This window comes from Giraffa tippelskirchi, chromosome 9 (assembly GCF_054371585.1).
Source record: "Giraffa tippelskirchi isolate mGirTip1 chromosome 9, T2T-mGirTip1v1.2.pri, whole genome shotgun sequence".
In the NCBI taxonomy this organism is placed as follows: Eukaryota; Metazoa; Chordata; class Mammalia; order Artiodactyla; family Giraffidae; genus Giraffa; species Giraffa tippelskirchi.
In genome coordinates this window covers 165,203,251-165,224,336 of record NC_137283.1, presented here as the reverse complement: position 1 = coordinate 165,224,336, position 21,086 = coordinate 165,203,251, and the positions used below count along the sequence as shown (strand labels likewise).

Here is a 21,086-nt window from a genome sequence, read left to right as displayed (position 1 = left end):
GAGGAAAAAGCCCAGCGTGGACAGAGCAGGACTGAGTGCGCCAGAGGTCAGGGCCACTTCTCCATCCTGAAACAAGAGAGAGCCTGTCTCCAGGACCGAGCACGGCAGTGCAGGGGCTGACGGCGCGGCACCCGAGTCTCGGAAAACAGCAGTCTGCAGGGCTGTTTGTAAGGTCTGCCAGTGTCGGCCTGGGACACAGCCTGAAGTGGGCAGAGGCATCTCAGCAGTGGGCGGCCCGTGGTCTGTACACACGCGCCTCCGGCTAATCTGAAGTGAAGGCTCTAGAAGACCAAGAGTGGGGACAATTCTCTTGTGCAAACTGTGTGCATTTTTCTTAGATTTTGATAAAGATTGAGCTCCTCCCAGACACTGGGGACCTGGAGAGTATCTCTCCTCCGAGTCTGGTTACATGAGGAGCCGTTTGCCTTGAGAATCACATGAACTGAGAAGCCTCATGATAACACAGACCGGAGAGAAGGGGCCCCTTCTGCGGAGGCGAGGGCCAACTTCTCCTCCAGAGGCAGCTGGCTCCACGCATGCACAGAGAACTGGGCAAGAAGGCCCTGCACCTCGAGGGCCATATTGTCAGCCTAACAAGGGTTTTTAAGCAGGTGCAGCCCAAGTCTCCTTCAGCCATCATCCTCGGCACCAGGAGAGACCCCTGATTCAGAAGGACATGGACCCTCCAAGATAAAAAGGCTGGAAAATACAGGCTTATGTACCCGCTGGAGGTCTGAAAGTTTGCTAACTATATACCAGTAAGTGGTCACTTACAGTCATAAAGGGTTGACCCAGAGCCTCTCTTTGGGGGCGACGATTAGAGAGTAGGGACCTTGCCTTCTACAGCCCAAGTGATGCAGATTGCAGTAGAACTTCGCAGCCAGCAGAGATGAGACCCCAGTGGTTGCAGGCGTGTTTGTGGGAATGTCATGGCTAAGCTCCATAACCACGTTGCCCTGGTAACCACGTTGCCCTGGTAACCATGTTGACACCGACTCTTTCCTAAAATGCACATAAAAGTGCAGCTGCATCCCAGACTCCAAACCGTCCCAAGTACTTCGAGCTCGGCCTGCAGAAATCTTGCACACGTGGCCAATTCCTTCCAAAAAGGAAAGGTCGCAGAGGCCAACAGCCGGGTTCAGACGCTTCTGTCTCCAGTTCCCCAAGCCACAGCGGCCTCGCCCCCACCCCGAGGAGGAAACGGTAAGTCTGGTCCAGGCCCGTGAGCAGAGCATCGTGCTGCTGGGGGACACGGCCTGGGCGGAGCTGGGGATGGGCTGGTAGCACCCACATTTAAGGAGAAGAGATGCCTTCAGCATCCGATGCCCTCCTAAGCAGTTAGGAACTCGTCTCTAAGGCATCAAGACCTCTCCGTGTCCCTCACTCAGGATCGGATGCCGGTCAGGCGGAGGAGTTTCTGCACCCACCAACACTGCGATTGTTGACGTTCCATTTCCTTTGCATGGAACCACTCAGCTCAGCAGGTCCCTGACTGACTACAAAAGCCAGCTCACTGTCCTCACCGCGGCCGGACGGTGTGCGACAGGCCAGTGACAGTGTAAAAACAGGGTCCACTTCCTCCTCACCAGGCGGCCGCCTTCCCTAGGGAGGAAGCCCAGAGGCTTCTGTTTGTTTCTTCTCGGCTTTGAGCTGCTTCCTGACGGTGCAGCGGGCACTCTGGGCAGGGCGGGTGGGCACAAGGTCACGTCCACCTGCCAGACCCAGGAGTCCTGGGCCACCTACCCCCAGCCCACCTTCGCTGTGCAGACGCCCTCGCAGAGTCCAGGAGGCAAATGACACTTTCCAGGAGATGGTGCATGAAACCTACCAGCGAACTGAGGCCGAGGCACTTACTTTTACTAGGAGGAAAGAGCCTGAAAATAAGACCATCAAAGCCCGATGCCAAGATGGAAGAAATGAAGCCTAAGGACACAGGCGAGAGAGCAGGACTGACTTTTGGCCCAGAGCCTACACTGGCCAGGCCTCCTGCAGACCCCTCCCCCCAGAGCACACAGCGGGGACCACTCTCGGCTCACCCGCAGCCCTGGCACCCCGAGTCCTACTTCCTGTCTCTGCCGGGCTGGAAACGGACATTGGACTGGGGCGTCCTGGTGAGTGACCTGTAGCATCACCCTTCCCCACGCACCCTCATCTCAAGCTCCATCCCAGGTGCCTGAGGCAAATGGAGAAGGGGCAGCACAACCCTTCGCATCTCCCAGGACCCCGGGGCCCAGGTGTCCGGTGGCTCTGGGAGCAGACCCTGCACGGGAACCTCTGTGCAGGCCAGTGGGAGACCTGCTGCACAGGATGTAAGGGGCCGGGAGTGGACAGGGAGTCCACCCATCCCTGTTAACTCTGCTAAATCATGCCTCATCAGACCAGACGCAGACGGTGTCCACGGCGGGTGGGCATGTCTGTGTGTGTCTGTCTGTGTTCCATGACCAAGGACGATAACTTTATAACAGTTCTCTTGTGGTTCCCTTAACAGTAAGTATATCACTGAGGGTCCAATATAGGCCATCTTATAATGAGAGCCACACTATAAAGAATTTTGATCTAATAAGAATCATGTAAAGGTGCGTGTGTAACTCTGACTGGCATCAACATGATTCTTTAGTTTAAATAGGTGTTACCTGCATAGTGTAGGCATCAATGTGGCAACACCTAAATGATACAGACTCGGTTTATTTAACATCAACATGAAAAGACCCTGATGCTGGGAAAGATTGAAGGCAGGAGGAAAAGGGGACGACAGAGGATGAGATGGTTGGATGGCATCACCGACTCAGTGGGCATGAGTTTGAGTAAACAACGGGAGTTGGTGATGGACAGGGAGGACTGGGGTACTGCAGTCCATGGGGTCGAAAAGAGTCAGACACAACTGAGCCACTCAACTGAACTGATTGCCATCTATAAGGACCAAAGAAAATAGCCTTTACTCGGGGCTGAAGTGAAAGTTCCAGAAAAACATCTCTTTCTGCTTTATTGACTATGCCAAAGCCTTTGACTGTGTGGATCACAATAAACTGTGGAAAATTCTGAAAGAGATGGGAACACCAGGCCATCTGACCTGTCTCTTGAGAAACCTGTATGCAAGTCAGGAAGCAACAGTTAGAACTGGACATGGAACAACAGACTGGTTCCAATTAGGAAAAGGAGTATGTCAAGGGTGTATATTGTCACCCTGCTTACTTAACTTCTATGCAGAGTACATCATGAGAAACGCTGGGCTGGAAGAAACACAAGCTGGAATCAAGATTGCCGGGAGAAATATCAATAACCTCAGATATGCAGATGAAACCACCCTTATGGCAGAAAGTGAAGAAGAACGAAAGAGCCTCTTGATGAAAGTGAAAGAGGAGAGTGAAAAAGTTGGCTTAAAGCTCAACGTTCAGAAACCTAAGATCATGGCATCTGGTCCCATCACTTCATAGGAAATAGATGGGGAAACAGTGGAAACAGTGTCAGACTTCATTTTTCTGGGTTCCAAAATCACTGCTGATGGTGATTGCAGCCATGAAATTAAAAGACGCTTACTCCTTGGAAGGAAGGTTATGACCAACCTAGATAGCATATTTAAAAGCAGAGACGTTACTTTGCCAACAAAGGTCCGTCTAGTCAAGGCTATGGTTTTTCCAGTGGTCATGTATGGATGTGAGAGTTGGACTATAAAGAAAGCTGAGTACCAAAGAATTGATGCTTTTGAACTGTGGTGTTGGAGAAGACTCTTGCGAGTCCCTTGGACTGCAAGGAGATCCAACCAGTCCATCCTAAAGGAGATCCATCCTGGGTGTTCATTAGAAGGACTGATGTTGAAGCTAAAACTCCAATACTTTGGCCACCTCATGCAAAGAGTTGACTCATTGGAAAAGACCTTGATGCTGGGAAGGATTGGGGGCAGGAGGAGAAGGGGATGACCGAGGGTGAGATGGTTGGATGGCATCACCGACTCAATGGACATGGGTTTGGGTAAACTCCGGGAGTTGGTGATGAACAGGGAGGCCTGGTGTGCTGCGGTTCATGGGGTCACAGAGTCGGACACGACTGAGCGATTGAACTGAACTGAACTGAAGTGAAGATTAAGTGAATCTCTATGTGTTGAGGTGGACGCCTTGCAAGTTTTCGATAAGCTCTCCCCAGTACGAACGCCGCTGTGCTTTTTGGAGCTGCTGCTGGCTTTTCTGGGGCACTTAGGACCTGTCATTCACAAGCCTGTTCATGCTTTTTTAAATAAGAAATGAACTCCCCACATCGGGCAAACCTTCTGCAGGATCTAGTCCACACTCCTCAATGGCACGCGGTCCCATCTTGCCGAGCCTCCCACCCACCTTCTCCTTTTACCGCTCAGGCACCTCTGTGCACCGCATGTGTCTCTACTAGCTTCCTTGGTTTCACATATTCAAAGAATTTATACAGACAAGCCCCGGATGCTAGACCCAGCAGATAATTAAAGAGATCATTTCATCCACATTCACTGATGTGAAACTGGAGCCAAGTCACCATTGGATAGATGCACCAGGAATCCAAGCCTTCTCCCTAGAGGGGGCTTCCCGAAAGGACTGAGATTCTGGCGTCTGCTAAGGGGGCTGGCGGGACGCTCAGGCCCATGCCGAGCACGTCCTGCTTTGTCAGAGGTGAGGGAGGCGTGCCGTGGGCCTTAGAGAGATGGCCTTTCACATCCGACAGCCTTCCTCCAGCAGGGCAGAGAAGCAGCCCGCTGCTGCCACGTGGCGCTCTGAGCCCCAGCTTCCTGGTAGGGGAGACCCCCGGCAGAGCTGTTGACACAGCACCAGCCTCATGCGAGAGAAAGGCTTTGGGTCAGTGGTGGGAAGACAGGCACTGCAGCAGCTCGCTGGACAGAGGGCAACCTCCTCGTCTCCACCGAGTTCGGTGGCAAGAGGTCAATCAGACATAATGCAGAAGCGGACTCTAGGGCTGGGCTTTCTGGGAGAGTAGGATGTGCAAGAGGAGTCGGTTCACGCAATAGTGAAGAGTGAGGCCAGCAGATGACACGGCCTGACCAGGAAAAGGGGTGCTCCCAGGAACGGGGGTGTGCGTGGCTGTTGTCCTCTGGCTCCTCATGTTGTTCCTTTCTTTTCTTCAAGATTTTTTCTCTACGAGAGAAATTATAAAAAACAAAATTCCTATCCTGTTGCATTTGAATAAACAAATTTACCCTCTGCAAGGTAGCAAGTGGGGATCGTTTAAAAGGGTAAAATGTTAAACAAAACACTGACTTCACTTTTTAGAGTCGGTCAAAGGGCGCTCCCAAAACTGCTGCTTCATGACAGACGATGCATGTTTCTCAGGAGATTTTAAAAATCAGAAATGTATCACTTTCCAGATTTAAGGAATCTCTGATGATGATACCATTCTGTATCAACCATCAGATTCTAAGATGTGTGATTTTTAACAGAGGGGGTGCCTCAGACTCTCTTGAAATGAGGTCATTATACATTTTAAATACGTTAATTGATTTAATCAGAAAAGCACAGAGAAAAGATGGATAAGTGGATGAGAACTCAAAACTCAAAACCTCTTCTGCTGTAAATCACACCTGACACGTCTGTCTCAGGGATTTGTTAAAGTTAACTAACAACCAAAGGCAGTCCACTTATCTTTTTTGGTCAGAGGGAGAAATCCTTGATTTTTCTGGAAAAAAAAAAAAAAAGTTGCTCTTGATTCAACAAATCAGAAGAGAGCTAAGAAAAAATTAAATCTTCCCTGGGGAAAACATTCTAGAAGTTTCTGTGTCTTGCTGGTATTCCTTATAAACCAGGTTTTGGGACATTTCCCACCGTCACTGGTCATTGGGGAGTGTCAACGCCGGCCGATGTACAGCTTATGTACTTAAGCCCCAATTAAATTCTCAGGGAATGAAGTTATCAGGAAGAATAGAACTCGAGTTCTACCATCGCTAGGCCATTCTCTCAGTCCAGCCTCTATTCCTAGAGCAAGAAGCCGTGTCAGGCCAGGACCCAGCGCGGGTAGTTGGATTTTGCCTGTCTCCATTCCCCACTCCCCTCACAACTTCCGCAGGGGGGTTTGTTTTTGACTCTCACTCCACGGCGTTGTCGTTGTGCGGTGTTGGGGCCACCACACTCTGCCAAGCGAGTCCTAACCCAAATGGCAGTATCTAGGGTGCAGGCGCGATATTCCTGACGTTGGCACAGAATCCAGAAGAGGGCTTTCAAGAGTGACATCGTGATGTTTTCAGATATAAAGGGAAAAGCCTGTTATACATGAGTCTCCATTCCCTTAGTTTTTCTAATTGCTACAACATCACTTTCTTATGTAAGAGCATCCATCCTGGGGTCATAAAACTGCAATCTTCGCCCCCGGAGTGTTGCCACTGGGTCCTGAGGAGCTGAGGCCCCCAGAGTGTCTGGCCTCGGCCAGCGGCTCCGTAGGCTTGCGTTTGTAAAGAAGGAATTCTATGTTGTGAGAGGGAGATAAAGCAGAGAAGCTCCAGTGCGGCTGCCGTGTTCAGATCGTAAGTGCAGGAGAACAGGATGATGGGACCGGCAGAGCGGTTCCGAAGCGGGCTGGGTGCCGGCCGCGGAGGGCGTGGCAGGAGGTCTGAACCGCTTGTCCGGCAGCGAGGAGGGCCGGGAACGCTTTCTCTGGAGCCGTGTGCGAGCCAGGCCAGGGGTCCGCAGACCGAAGGCTGACGCCAGCCGCTCGGGACCCCACGGCCCGTCTAAGATCAGGATGAAATCAAGGAGTGTGGAGTGTGCCGAGAAAGGACCCGGAGAACAGCGCGTCCACCGCGAAGGGCGTTTACAGCGCGTTTACAGAAGAGGCGCAGGTGCACTGTGGCTTCAAGAGCGCCCCAACATGGAGACGGTGTAAAGAGCCACTGGCTACGGAGAACCGGAGGGACCCCCTGCAGGAGGGAGCCTTCTCGACCAGAGCTGTGGGACACCCGCCCGTCCTCGCCTAAGGCGCACTGTTTAAGTGACTGAATTCTGGGAGGACATTGGTCTGGTTGTGGCGGAGTCTATGAGGACAACCTAAATTAATGCTGAGTTGACCAAAGAGTTTGTTCAGGTTTTTCCGTAAGATGTTGTGGGAAAAAAAGGGAATGAACTTTTTGGCCAACCCAATAAAAGGGAGTTCAGGCCAATTAAAGTCATTTTTATTATTTTTTCAAGTATACACCGTACTTGGGAGGTTTGTAAAATGGTTATTTGAGACAAAATGTTGTAATAAAGAGACAGGAATTATTTTTCATAGGATAATTGTTTAGCCACAAATTTAACATATTTAATGGTGTTTGAGAACAGTTTGTCCTCTTGAGTTATTTAAACTGTCTGTGAAACATGACTAACACTATTAATTTGTCTGGCAGATGCTTTTTCACGATTAATACAGATCTAAACTCCTCTCCTTCTCTCTTCAGCTTAGTCAAAGCTCCCAAAGTGACGGAGGCCAAGGCTTTACTACGCTAACATAACCGGTGTTAGTTCTCCCTGCCGTCTTAAAGAATGTTCTTAAATTGGCTATTTGGACTTTAAAAACATATATGGCTCTAAAGGAAACAATGAAAGCAACACAAGTGAGATTCTTCTAAAGTATCTCTGGGTGCGTAATGCCAGAGCAGGGGTGTTTGCTGTGACCCCCACCCTAAGCTTCCCTCCTTTCCATCTTTAGAGTCAGGTGACAGGTCCACCTAATGCAAGACTTTAAAACAAGCTAGCCTACCTTTTTTTCTAACATTGGTGAGTTAACTTTACCTCACTAACCCTCCTTTACTGTGTCTGTCTAGCTGTCTTAACTGCATTTTCCGTGTTTCTTGCGTCATGCACGACGCCCCGTGCTCAGAGCCACGCGTTTACCCAAGTGTCTCTCATCTGCTATAGCTGGACTGCCTAAGTGCATCATCAGCTTCCCATTTCACCTTTCCCCTGGTGGCTCAGCTGGTAAAGAATCGGCCTGCAATGTGGGAGACCTGGGTTCAATCCCTGGGCTGGGAAGATCCCCTGGAGAAGGGAAAGGGTACCCACGCCAGTATTCTGGCCTGGAGAATTCCATGGACTCTATAGTCCGTGGGGTCACAGAGAGTCAGACACGACTGAGCCACTTTCACGTTCACTTTCCCCAGCCCCAAGGCCTCAGTTGCTGACACTCTGCCCCGGCAGATGACCCTGTTCTCTGGACGTCCACACAGGCTCCCCAAGCCCGGAAGCAGGTGCGACGCAAGAAGCGCCTTAGTGACCACCAGGCCCAGCTCCAGGCAGGCCCAGGGTGAGACCCGCAGCGGGAGCCCCTGCGCAAAGCTCACGAAGACGCCCTGATGGAAACGGTACACGGAGCCAGTGTGGCTGCTCAGTCCACGGCCGAGAACACGCGCTCACAGATACTCAGAGACAAGCTGAGTAGCGGAACTTGCCCACTCTCTTGGTTAAGAGGTAAATGAGTGGATTAGCTGTACTGGGACCCCAGGCCCTTTTGTCTCTGGACACGCTGCCCCTGGCAGCTCATAGGCTGCTCCAGGTGACGACGGGGTGGAGAACGGCTTCTCACACATGCCTCATGGACTTTCAAATGCACACACCCCATTTGGGGCGGATGATTCTCTAGGGTTGAGATGTGCATTTCGTGGTGGGGAAGCGGGACATGAGGGTGGGCTAAAGCTGGCGCGGCCTCCTCCCAGGGACCTGATCTGGTGACGACAGCCCACACGATGGGGGACACCTAGCCGGCCCAGGAGCCCCAGGAGGCTCCTGTTGCTGGTGTGGATGGGGCTCAGAAAGCTGCTTAGAGCCTGCCTGGGGACCTGGCCACAGGGGGTCAGCGTGCCTGGCAACAGCTGAGAGAATTCCAAGTCAAGAACAGTGGACCGCCCACCAGCGGTGGGCCAGGACGAGCATGCAGACCGCCTTAGTGAGTCAGAGATGGCACTTGAAGGACTATGGAAAGAAAAAACCAGTCTCTCCACTTGCCTGCCCCTTTTAAGCCACACTTTTACCCAATGTTGAAAATTTTCACCAGGTCAGACCTCTCACCCCTGACCCCAGGGCGGGTACAACCTGAAGGTTAAGGACAGGTGTTCCTCAGGATTTATTCAGCAGAATCAAGAAATAACCTTTACACTCACTTTTCTCCATTTGCTGCCAAAGTCTTAACAAATGGAAAAAGTGCCTGACCATCTTGTAAGTCACTTAACATTTGCAGTGACCTTTATTGTTCTTTCCTCTGCATGATAAAAACACGCCTTTGCTTCTTCATCTTGTCTTTATTTGTTCTGGTTCTATTGTGGATGAGTAATCACTGCAATTTCCTCCAAGCTGCCTCCAATTTCTCCTCATTCTCTTAAAAAAAAATGGAGAAAAATATCAACGGAGCTAAATATTCTAATAAAAATCTCACTAAGACTTCTGCCAAGCGGAGCACAACCGTTGCTTCCCATTTCTCACCTTTTGGGTGCCTTCTGCACATCCCAGCATCTGATCTACATTCTTTATTTTAAGAAACGGTAAGTAAAGGATTCGTTTCACACTCAATCCCTCGTGTCTGATCAGGTCTGTCCCAGTTCCTCGTGAGTGATCCAGTGTCATACCTGAGATGGAGCCCCTGGTCCCCCACATCTCAGGATTCCTGTGTCATGAATCCTTAGGATGGAAATGACTTGTGTGCTTTCAAGTGAGTTTGTATTTGCAACATCCTTTCCTCAATAAAACTGGACTTAACGGTCCATTTCTTTGTCACGCTTTCTACAAAATGCAATTTTCTTCTAAAGGATTAGTCATATTATTCAGCTACAAAGTTAATATTTTAAATTTTATATTTAGTCATCAACCTCAACCGGTCAACTCATCAACCATCAACCGGTCAAAACGTAAACTAATGGAGCTCAATCTCTCTGCCAGGTTGCTCAAAACAGTCCCGTCCATGTCCAAAATTCGACCCAAGCTTGGAAAGAGTGAACCAGCAATGATGCTTAACTGTAAAGTCATCAAACAGCTCCTAATGCCAAAACATTGTTTAAAGTCCTCTCCTGCACACGGCACACCTGCCCTCACCTTTGTGCAGCTTCGTCCCAGCCCAGCCCAGGGAGGCAGATGGCAGGGAGCCTCCCGGGAGTGGGCCCTGGCGCGGACGGCCCTGGGGAGAGCTCAGCTCGGGCACGGAGCAGCTGTGGGGCCCTCAGACAGTGTGCCTGTCCCAACTCAGTGAAAGCAGAGCAGGGCTGTGGAGTCGGCTCTTGAAGCTGAAATTTCTAGGGGGTGGAATTCTAGCACCGCCTATTGTCTGCGAAAGAGCCCCAAAGGCCCAGTCGGCCTGGGAGGAGAGTGAGCCCGCTCCCTAAGAGCTGGGCATGCTCAGCACAGGTGCCAACCAGGATAAGTCGCCTCTGGGAAAGTGTGCTGGGCCAAGGTAAGGGTCATTTTATGCTGCTTCAGGAAATGAAAATTAATTTGGAAAGTGTTTAGAATCTGCTAAAATATTGCTTGAGAAATTCAGGTGGTGCTTTGAGGGTTTCTCATCAAAGCAGTCAACACTAAAGGAAATCAACCTTGAATATTCATTGAAAGGACTGACTCTGAAGCTGAAGCTCCAATTCTTTGGCCACCTGATGCGAAGAACTGACTCATCAGAAAAGACTGATGATGGGAAAGATTGAAGGTGGGAAGAGAAGGGGATGACAGAGGATGAGATGTTTGGATGGCATCACCGACTCAATGGACATGAGTTTGAACAAGCTCCGGGAGTTGGTGATGGACAAGGAGGCCTGGCGTGCTGCAGCCCATGGGGTTGCAAAGAGTCGGACATGACTGAGCAAGTGAACAACAACAATGGAAGTGAAGCTCTGCTGTGCCTGCGATTGCTGAGGCCTTGAGAAAAGAGGCTTCCATGGCCACTGACTTCCACAGGCTCTGTTCAGTGGCCTTGCCCGTCCTCAGAGAGCCTTTTGGGTTAGGAGGAGCCGTGATCTCTGCCGGGCTGAGCTGGGTGCCAGCACTTGTTGAGGGGGGTGGCAGGGAGTAGCTGATGGCGCTGGTTTGGGGGATGAAGCGGGAACTTGAGGAGGCTGCTTTCAGGCACCAGAAAACCTAAGACCCTTCTCAGTCACTCACCATCCTCTGGTCTGAAGCCCCTGAGAGACAGCAGAGTGGCCCTGAATGGATGGAGGAAAGAGAAGCAGGGAGGGGAGTGAGGTCCTCCCCGTGGACTCACCTGCCCTCAGAGCTCTCTCTACCTGCCCTCCATCCTTGAGCTCTTCCTTGTTGATTGTCTTTAAATATCTGATTGCGTTGCACCATAATGATAACTACCAGAACCAGCGACTGAGCCATCAGAAGAGATTCAATGAAGCAAAAAGCCAGAGGACAGTGGAAGCCTGATGAGCCTGTTAAAATTGTCTCAGAGAGACAACAAGCCAAAAAAACCTGTCTAAGTGTAAAAGACACAAACGGTCTGATCAGCACCAGTTAGAGGAAGTCATAAGCTCTAAGCCACAAAGTAACTTATTTTTATTTTACTTGTAACAAAATCTTCCTTCACCTATCTTTCCCGCCAACTCCCTCCACGGCTCCTTCCTTAACACAGACCAGGAACCCAGGTCTGAGGCTGAGCACTTTCCAGGAGCCAAAAGTAGGCACCTCTTTGCTCACTGAGGCCTCTACCTATATCCCTGCAACAGGCATGTAGGTAGCATCCAGTGGCCTTTAGCTATCACATGTGGTTATGGGTCTCTGCCAAGGAGAGAGGACAGGTGAGTTCTCCTCCTTGGCAGAGAGCCTGAGGTTGAATCAGAACAATGAGCTCCATCTATGAGGTCAACCCCTCCACACTAGACATCCCACTCATTGAAGACACGTTCTGTGCCTTAAAGTCAGCAAGACCCCTGGGTATATCGAAGTCTTCCAGTGTCACTCAATACAGAAGAGTCAAAAGGCTCAGAAGAAGACGAGAAAGGGGCTTCCCAGGCGGCTCAGTGGCAAAGAATCCACCTGCCAATGCAGGAGACGTGGGTTTGATTCCTGGGTCGGGAAGATCCCCTGGAGAAGAAAATGGCAGCCCAGTTCAGTATTCCTGACTGGGGAACCCCAAGGACAGAGGAGCCTGGTGAGCTACAGTCCACAAGGCTGCAAAGAGTCAGACACGGCTTAGCGATCAAACAACAACAACACCAACAAAAGATAAGAAACCCGCCTGGTGGGCTTAATTTGCAAACTCTTTTCCAGGGGCCCAGGTGCTGTGCCGGCTGGGGGTAGGGGGGCATTCTAGGGTTCAGCCCCCATCTCAGAAGGACCATGTGGGGACAGTGTGGGTCCTGTAACTCGACGCCCACAAAGCAGCACTGGGTGCCCTGGATGCTGTGGGAGCACACGGGGAGGGCATCCGCTGGCAACGGTCTCCCCAGCGAGCCAGGTCCTGCAGGAGGGCTGATAGGCAGCGTCCTGGCTCAGAGACGCCCCACAGCTGTGAGCAGGTGATCAGCAGCGCCCTGAGGAGCGGGAGGGGGTGAGGGGCACGGGCCGGCCAAGAGTTGGGCAGATAGATTATTCCAAGTGCCACCGAGATGAAGAGATGCCAGTGCAAAACCAGGCAGGACAGATCTGCAGAGAAAGGCGTGGTCTAACGCCTTTGTTGGCAGTCTCTCTTGCACGAAGTTTGACTCCTCTCAGCTATGACAGTCAGTCGTATGAGGTACATTACAGGATAGAAGAATAAGCTCTGAGAGTCAAAACCATGACCCAGTTCTCAGGAACTGACCCCTCAGGCTGGACTGTGATGCCTCCACAGGGCCAAGCACTGGCCTCCCAAGATTAAGTGACCACCTTCCCACAGTGGGTGTGAGCCTGAAAGCCCACGCTCTCTCCTACACAGCGTGTAGACGAACACTTGGCAGTCGGCAAACCCCCTAACAAGTGAGCTGTGTGTGAGGATACTATTGGCCTGGCTGGGAAAATGAGTGACCCTTATTGGCTGAAACTTAATAAAGCTGCTTAAAATGAAAACCATGCCTTTTAAGAAGAAAACGCATCGGCATTGGACTTAGAAGTGTCTGCCTACCCACCATGGTGCTGTATTATTTTGGATACTGTCTTCCCCTCTTGACAAGAACAGCCTCCATCCAGGAGTTATTTTAAGACCTACTTGTTTTTCCCTAATAAGGATAATTATCTTCAAAAAAGCAAAATGATTAAGTGGTCATGAATGGTGCACTCCCAAACATCCACGATTGCAAAATAAGCTGACCTTTTCAGAGTTGGCGTAAAAGGGCTTTCGTGCCGGGACCGGGGCTTCAGGGCAGGACTGGGGGGGCACCTCGTGGCGGCAGCCGGCTCCGCGCCCTCTCGCCGGGCGGGCGTGGCCTCCGCAGCCCTGGGAGCGCCCCTCCCGGCGCTTCCCCGACGTGCTAGCTGTCCTTTCTCGAGGTGGCCCTTCTGACTCCCACACGGGCCCGCAGTGACGTCACGAGGTGTTTCCCAATACGGAGGGTGAGTGGTCCCCAGGAGACGAATGACCACTCCAGCCTCTCAACCCGGAGTCCAGCCCAGGTTGCAGGTCCTGGAGTCCCCAGGCACAGCCCCCAGGAGGAGACAGGAGGGTCGCGTTCTGTCTGTCGCGTGAACTAAGGAAGGGCCAGGTCTCTAACTAACAAAGGCCAGAGCTTGACCGCACACTCATTAATGGCAGTGACATTATAAGGGCCAAAAGCACACAGAGCTTGAGATGGAAGCAAGGCAGTTTCAGATTATCAGAAAGAAAAATGAGCACCTCTGAGACAAAGAGCAGATGGCCTGAAGTTTCCGCCGTGTGGTTAAGACGGGCGAAGGGGCGAACAGTCACATGATGAATGTGCTAAATTCATTCTTCCCTGTTAAGAAAACATGCCGTCCACTGGTGCTAACCCCGATTTCAGACGAGGGAGGGAGACCAGAGGACATCACTGGGCGCTCCTTTCAAGGCTCTGACACGTATGCACAAGGCGTCACTCTGGGGCTCTTCTTCAAGCATGTCTGCATTCGCATCTTCAGGGTCTCTCTTTCCCGCCCTTTCTCACTGTCCCCCCCCCACCCCAAGATCCAGAAAGCATCCTGATTCATGGACGTGCACCCTGGCGACCACTCACGCACAGCCGTGATGTCACGTTCCTCCACCTGCGCTGGAAGGAAGGTGTGAGGTGGGAAGCGGTGTAAGACCTGGGACCAGCGGCTCAGAGTCAGCAGCGGGCAGCAGGCAGTGTGGTTCTGACACAAAGCAGGCCAGGTCCCGCCTTCCCCGCCTCCTCGGTGTACAGCGCCTTTGTTCCTGGGGTTGCTGGCAGTGGACGGAGGTGGTCGGATGGCCCTCCCTTCTCTGCCTCTGCTCACGGGCAGAGAAACATCTCTGACTTTCAGAATCTAAAACCCTCTTTATGGATTCAATGACAGTATGCATCAAGCAAGGACCACCACAGAATTTTTCTAATCAGCAAGCTATCCAGACCCTGTGTAAGACCCAGATCCAGCACACACCCTAAAGAAAAGGTGCTTGAGAAAAGATTTTCATGGTCTCTGAGGCTTTGACCAGACAGACACCATCTGGAGGCATTTAAAGGGGAAAAAAGAAGATGGAAATAAAACAAAACAGCAACCAACTTCGCAGCATCCTACTGATGCCACTGAATCCACCCCCGACGCAGGAGTCAGGTCTCTAACTCCACGATCTCATCAGATGAGCCGCACAGTGGCAACCCAGCCAGGAGGCCATGCCCCTCGGCCAAGTTCAGGCACACCTCAACACCTGGAAGACGCCCGTCCAGGAGGGACTTCAATTTAACTGTTGACGTCATCCTTGGTGTCTCAAAGACACAGGCTTTATGATAAAAGAGAACAGCCTTAAAACATTTCAGTGAATGTTATTTGTAATAGTTACAAGGTTAAACTCACTGCCTCTCTTAATTTAAGATCATTCTTCACAACCAAACTCGCTTGAGCTCCTTCCCCCCGCCCCCAAACCTGCAGGAAAACACAGAGCGGTGGCCCATGAGCCCTGCGCTGCCCCGGGGCCCACTCACCTTGGAGCTGGCGGCTCTTGTACAGGTCCCGCGTTCTGGTCGGATGAGCCCTGGCTGTGTTGTCACATTTCGGCTGCTCGTACCTGGGAGGAGGGGAGGAGAGAGACCAGCCGGTTTGAGACTCTGAGGCGGGCTTGCCTCGGGTTCCCACTGGCTCACACAGCAGGCTTCCTGGGCTCTGGGACACACAGGGTGTCCAGCCATCACGTTGCAGCGTCCGGGATGGATCTTTGGTGACCTTGCAACAACTTAACATCTTCTTCACGGTCCATTAGAACACACATGACACCTCGGGTTCTGTCTGTCCATCCAGTTTCTGCGACATGTCCTGTGCAGGGGATGTCCCCACCCAGGACCAGGCGAGGGGTCCGAGGAGAGGGAAACGCCAGCATCGGCACTGAAGTGGGGGTGGGGAGCGCGGCCACGCCCCCACCGGGGAGAGTGCAAAGCCGCAGAGAGAACCTCAGGACTCTAGACGGATGCATCACTCAAGGACCAGCACGTCCCCAGCCTCACTCATGAAGCTGCAAAAGGTTGCCTCCCTCCGTGTTCAAGCAGTAAAAGAAAGAGCTCCGTTCCCGCCCCTCAGAGCCGACGAACTGGGGGGCCCTGACTTTGAGCAGGCGGACAGGTGGCTGCGGGTTACTTCACGTCAGGGAGCAGGCACTCGGGGGCCCCAGAAAGGACCACGACTCTGCACTGACCTGCCAGTGCGCTCCAGACCCCAGCCCAGGTGGACAGCTCGCGAGCATCCCCCGCGGGGCCTCCCTCCAGGCTCTTCCTAGACGCCCCTAGGGGGGAGACGCAGGCTGCCCCAGGTCACCCGGCTCGTGGGGATGCTGACAGTCCCCGAGGGTGCTTGTGAGAACCTGCCCTCCAGGGCACCTGAGGCAGCCACGGGGGTCAGGAAGGGTTCCCGGAAAACGTGAACAAATCGGAGTGGGTCTGGGGTGGGCGCAGGTGGGACAGTCAGGCTCCAGGGGCCGCTGACTCTCAGGAAGTCAACAAAGCCCCCTCGGTTCTCACCCCCTCCTGCAGCCCAGTTTCCCTTCCACGCTCTCAGGAGATACGAGATTGTGCTCACTTCACAGGGATATTTCTGACTCTTATTTCCCATGTTCCTTGTCCTCCCACCAGAGAAAACGAAAGAATGAGGTTTTTTTCCAAAGGGAGAGCTTCTCAGCAGCCCTGCCGGGGCCCTGGGGGCCGGCCGTAAGGGTCGCGTCCAGCCCGGCCTGGCTGAAACAGCCAGGGCGCCACGGGCTCCCCCGGCCCCCAGACTCTGCATGGCCTCTTTGACACCAGAAAACCCAACACCCCACTCACGCACACTTAATATGCCTTTTCAAAAAGTTGTTTTTGAAATTAAAGCATTCCCGACACACTTTGGAAAACAGTTGCACTATCACGTTTTCACCCAAAGCCATTAACACACATTCTTTGAAATGCAGTGGGGTTAAGGACAGTTGGCATTGAAGTCATGTCATGGGAAAGTGAACGAGGGTGAAGGGACCTGTTACCCACCTGGTGTCCCCTCTCCCACCTGGGGCTGCAACAGGCAGGTGAGGAGCCAGAAATTCACCAGGGGAACATTCGAGAAAGAAGTTTCATAACTGAGAGATGGCCAAGGGTTCACTGTTATGCCTGTTCAATCTGGGGAAGATGAACCCACGCTCAAGACTGAACAACCACTGTTTCAGACTCCAGGCAAGCATCCATGAGGGTTGGGAAGTTGGCATTTGTACCCACGCTAGAGCTGACACCTTCAGAGCCAGCAGCCTGTGAAACGTCAGCTCTGGAGAAAGGACAGGCCAGGTCCCAGCTCCTGACCGAGCAGGCAGAGCTGGGGCCTGGACTCCCAGGGCAGCGGACTGGCCAGCCACTCCTGGGACGTCTCCCCTGCGAGAACCTCAGGCATGGGCTGCTCTGTGTGTTAGGAAGTTGACTTTTAATACGAACCGTGTCCAGCCGGTCAAAGGCTCAGAGCCAACACATGATGATAAGAAACCACATCACTGCCAACTCCATTTTGAATCTTGAACCTCGAAACAGCCTGGAAACTAGCCACATTGCACGGACATCCTGGTTTTGCTCCAAATTTGGGCAGGAGGTCTTAAGAACCCTAGCACTTGTGCTTATATTAAAAAAAAAAAAAAAACTATGTTTAAAGGGCAGCATTCCACTCCTTTTAGAAGAATACTGATCAGTCATCTCCGACTCTTGGTGACCCCGTGGATCGCAGCACGCCAGGCCTCCTGTCCATCACCAACTCCCGGAGTTTACTCAAACTCATGTCCATCAAGTCAGTGATGCCATCCAACAATCTCATCCTCTGTCGTCCCCTTCTCCTCCTGCCTTCAATCTTTCCCAGCATCAGGGCCTTTTCCAATGAGTCAGTTCTTCTCACCAGGTGGCCAAAGTACTGGAGCTTCAGCTTCAGCATCAGCCCTTCCAGTGAATATTCAGGGTCGATTTCCTTTAGGATTGACTGGTTTGATCTCCTTTCTGTCCAAGGGATTCTCAAGAGTCTTCTCCAACACTACAGTTCAAAAGCTCAATTCTTCAGCATGCAGCCTTGTTTATAGTCCAACTCTCACATCCATACCTGACTACTGGAAAAACCATAGCTTTGTCCATAGGGACCTTTGTTGGCAAAGTAATGTCTCTGCTTTTTAACGTGCTAAGTTTGTCACAGCTTTTCTTCCAAGGAACAAACGTCTTTTAATTTGAAGAAATGACAATCTCAAGAAAGAGAATCAATGCCTTTGAAGGCTCAGATAAAACCTTTTAAGATGTGTTGACATTCATCACCACCCTTTTCAATGGTGTTTATTTTAACTCATTTTATGTAAAAGAATAACATCTCTTGATTGTCTGGTTGCCCATCAGATCCCAGGCTTTCTGCCAGGGAGAAATTCGATTTCATGTTCACACAGCTAGTGAGATGTGTGGGCCTGCAGGCCAGGGCCCTCGGCCAGGTAAGAACCGCCTGCAGCCTTATGCCAGGTGGAAAACCCTCATCGGCCGTCAAGAAAGTAAAAGAGAAATCCCTTGGTTCTGGGCGCTAATGCAGCAGCTGGCAGTCAGCCTGGCCCATGTTTAACCCGATAGCTCACACTGGCTCTCCCCACCATCAGTCAGCGACCAGGTGGGAACCCGCCCCTCCTCCCAGGTCTTATCCCACCACGCGCAGCCTGGGCTCACACAGGGGCCCGGGACCCAGCTCACAGGGGCTTGGGCTTCTGTCTGCCGGGATCTGGACGTCTCAGCCAAGAGGTCAGTTTTCACTCAAAAAGGCAGAGGGGCCAGGAGATGCATCAGTGCCTGGTTAGACTCATGGTTCGCCCTGATGACCATCCCATCTGGAAATCCCGCCCTGAAGCTGCTCTCTGCCTCTGTGGGTTTACTGTCCTTGGCACAGGCCTGTAACAAAATGTGTGCTATGTAATGTAGTTACCTGGCAAGATGACACAAGGAAAGAACTAGCTTATAAAGAGAGTGCACTTTATGGCTTCTTACTGTTTGATTTTTAAATTATTCTTCCCCATTAGAAAATATAGAGAATGACTGTGGGGGGGATGTGAACTGTCTACCCAAATATAAATCACAACTAATCTCCCTGGAATGGCTTATTTCAGAAAGCCACAAGAAAACAGCATTTATGCAACAGACAGTATTTAAACAGGAATACAGAGGCTTTCTGCAACCCTGCTGCCCTTCACAGTAGAAGCAGGGCTGTGAGAGGGCTGGGGAGGCTCACACATACGATCAGATATGCCTTAAAGTTGATGATTTTGACTGACTTCCCAGCATGCAAGACTCCCCAGAAATCAGTTTTACCCAAATTCATTTTTCTTGCTAGTGATGGGTTTAGCCATAGTCATATGATCCAATTATGGCCAATAACCTATAAGTTAAATCCGCTAGGGTACTTTTAGGAAAGGTGATTCGGCTCCTGAAAGAGATGGGCTGTGTGTTCTCTGAGAACATGGTGTCTGAATGAGATGCCTGGATCCCTGAAGCCATCTTGTGACCATGAGAGGCATCTGTCCAAGGGTAGTCACAACACAATGAGGACATGAGAGGAAAGTTTTGGGAGACTCTGTGTCCTTGGTGGTTTCACCAAGTCACAGCATCCACTGAAAGGAGATTCCTCCTTCTCTGCACCTCTTCTTTAGATTGCACTGTCCCTCGCTGTTTACACCCATTTGTAAGATTTATCGCTGCTAGAAATGAAGAGCTTCCTAATCGATACAGCCCCTCTTGTGGCCAAAACTGAACTAGATCCTAGCTCTGAGACCTGCAATGTGGGGGCCGCATTCACCCCCTCCAGACTGCCGCTTTACCCCAAAGAGAGCATCAGCTTGCTCCTCAATTCCTCAGGACCTGACCCTGATGTCAACGTTTTGAGGAGCCCCCAGCCACTCCATAGAAGTTACACCCCAACATTCCCTCTCTCCATTTCCTGTGTGTTTTCTTCCAGCACAGCTGTCGTGGGCCAGCACATTGCTCATATCCATCTCATCTGCTCATGTGTTCTGCTTACCGCCCCTTTCTCTCCATCAGAACGGAGGCTCCATGAAGCCCAGATTTTGGTCTCTTTTTTTCCCTGTATGTCCCCTAGGGTGACACCTGCAACGTCGAGGGATTCAAATGTTTGGTGAACAGAAAGTGAACGGATACAGGGAGGGAAGTGTCTCTCAGAGCTTTAAGGGGTGATACAGGGAGGGTGTGTCTCTCGGAGCTTTATGGGGTGATACAGGGAGGGGGTGTCTCTCAGAGCTTTAAGGGGTGATACAGGGAGGGCAGTGTCTCTCGGAGCCTTAAGGGGTGATACAGGAAGGGGGTGTCTTTCAGAGCTTTAAGAGGTCACACCCCTTCTGTGCTGAACTCTGTCACAAATACAACCCACGCTGCGTGGCCTTGGGCACCCTGGGGTGGCTCCGTCCACGCCTGGGTACTGATCACTGGGGCCTGGTCTGGCCAGGTAGAGTCAGGGGAGGTACACTGAGGAACCACAGGGAAAGCTTTCCATGGTGTCAAGAATAGCCACACCGTGTTGTCAGGGCCACGTAATGCTGCTGGAAGCCAGGACAGAAGCGAGGCACAGAGCGAGCCGGTGAATTGAAGATGGAGAGAGGAGGGGACATAAAAGAGGCCAGCATGGCCTTGGACCACTGTGGCCATCACGGGAGGAGCCCCATGGGGATGTGTGGGTGCTGACGCCTCCAGCAGGGCATGGAGCCCACACGGGACCCCACTCTGCTCGGTCACGTCACCGCCTCAGTCCTGATGGTGTCAGGGTCATGACAGCCAGCTCGGAGAAGAAAGAATCTGCCTGCAATGCAGGAGACCCAGGTTCAATCCCTGGGTCGGGAAGATCCCCTGGAGAAGGGAATGGCAAACCAATCCAGTGTTCTTGCCTGGGAAATCCCATGGACAGAGAAGCCTGGTGGGCTACAGTCTATGGGGTCACAAAAGAGTTGGACATGAATGAGTGACTAACACATAGAAACTATTTCTGTATCAATCTATGAGAAACCAAAGGTCAAGTCATATAACCAACAGCTGCAAAAACACCCTCCCTCACATTTACACCATTCCCATGAACAGGGAGCAGGTCTTTTCCTGGAGCGGTTATGAAATGACTTGCTTTGCTCAAACACACAAAACATGAGTGAATAGGTTGGTTTTTGTTTCAAGCCCTTGACCTCAGCACTCTTTCTTTTTTAGCAGTAATTTCAGGACAGATACCTCTGGACTACAGACAGCCATCTGGGCAGCCAGTCCCCTCACCAAAACCGGGGACTAAAGAGGCTGAGGTGACAAGGGATACACTCTCAGCACCCACCCAGCCAGCTGGACATCAGAGCCATCTTCCTCAATGGCAGCCTGTGTGAACAAGGATGGGAGCACGCCCTGCCTAAAACGTCAAGCTCCCAGTCCTGTCAGGGAGATGGTCCTCCCGGTCCTCGTGCCTGGTCCTCGTGCCCACAGGCGTTAACGCCGCGCTGAGAAGCAGGGTGAGGTCAGGCCTTGGGGCCTTGTGTCCACGGCGGGCGGGAAGCCTGCG

The 21,086-nt window shown here is 51.8% G+C and overlaps 1 protein-coding gene across 3 annotated transcripts in view; it reads right to left on the bottom strand.

Annotated features, from left to right (window-relative positions):
• SMOC2 (SPARC related modular calcium binding 2) overlaps positions 1 to 21,086 on the bottom strand; it is a 155,997-nt gene that overhangs the window by 24,717 nt on the left and 110,194 nt on the right. For all 3 annotated transcript variants that reach the window (XM_081531074.1, XM_081531072.1, XM_081531073.1), the window contains exon 9: positions 15,014 to 15,096. In XM_081531074.1, the coding sequence (XP_081387200.1) occupies positions 15,014 to 15,096 (83 nt within the window). The remainder of the gene's footprint in view (positions 1 to 15,013; positions 15,097 to 21,086) is intronic.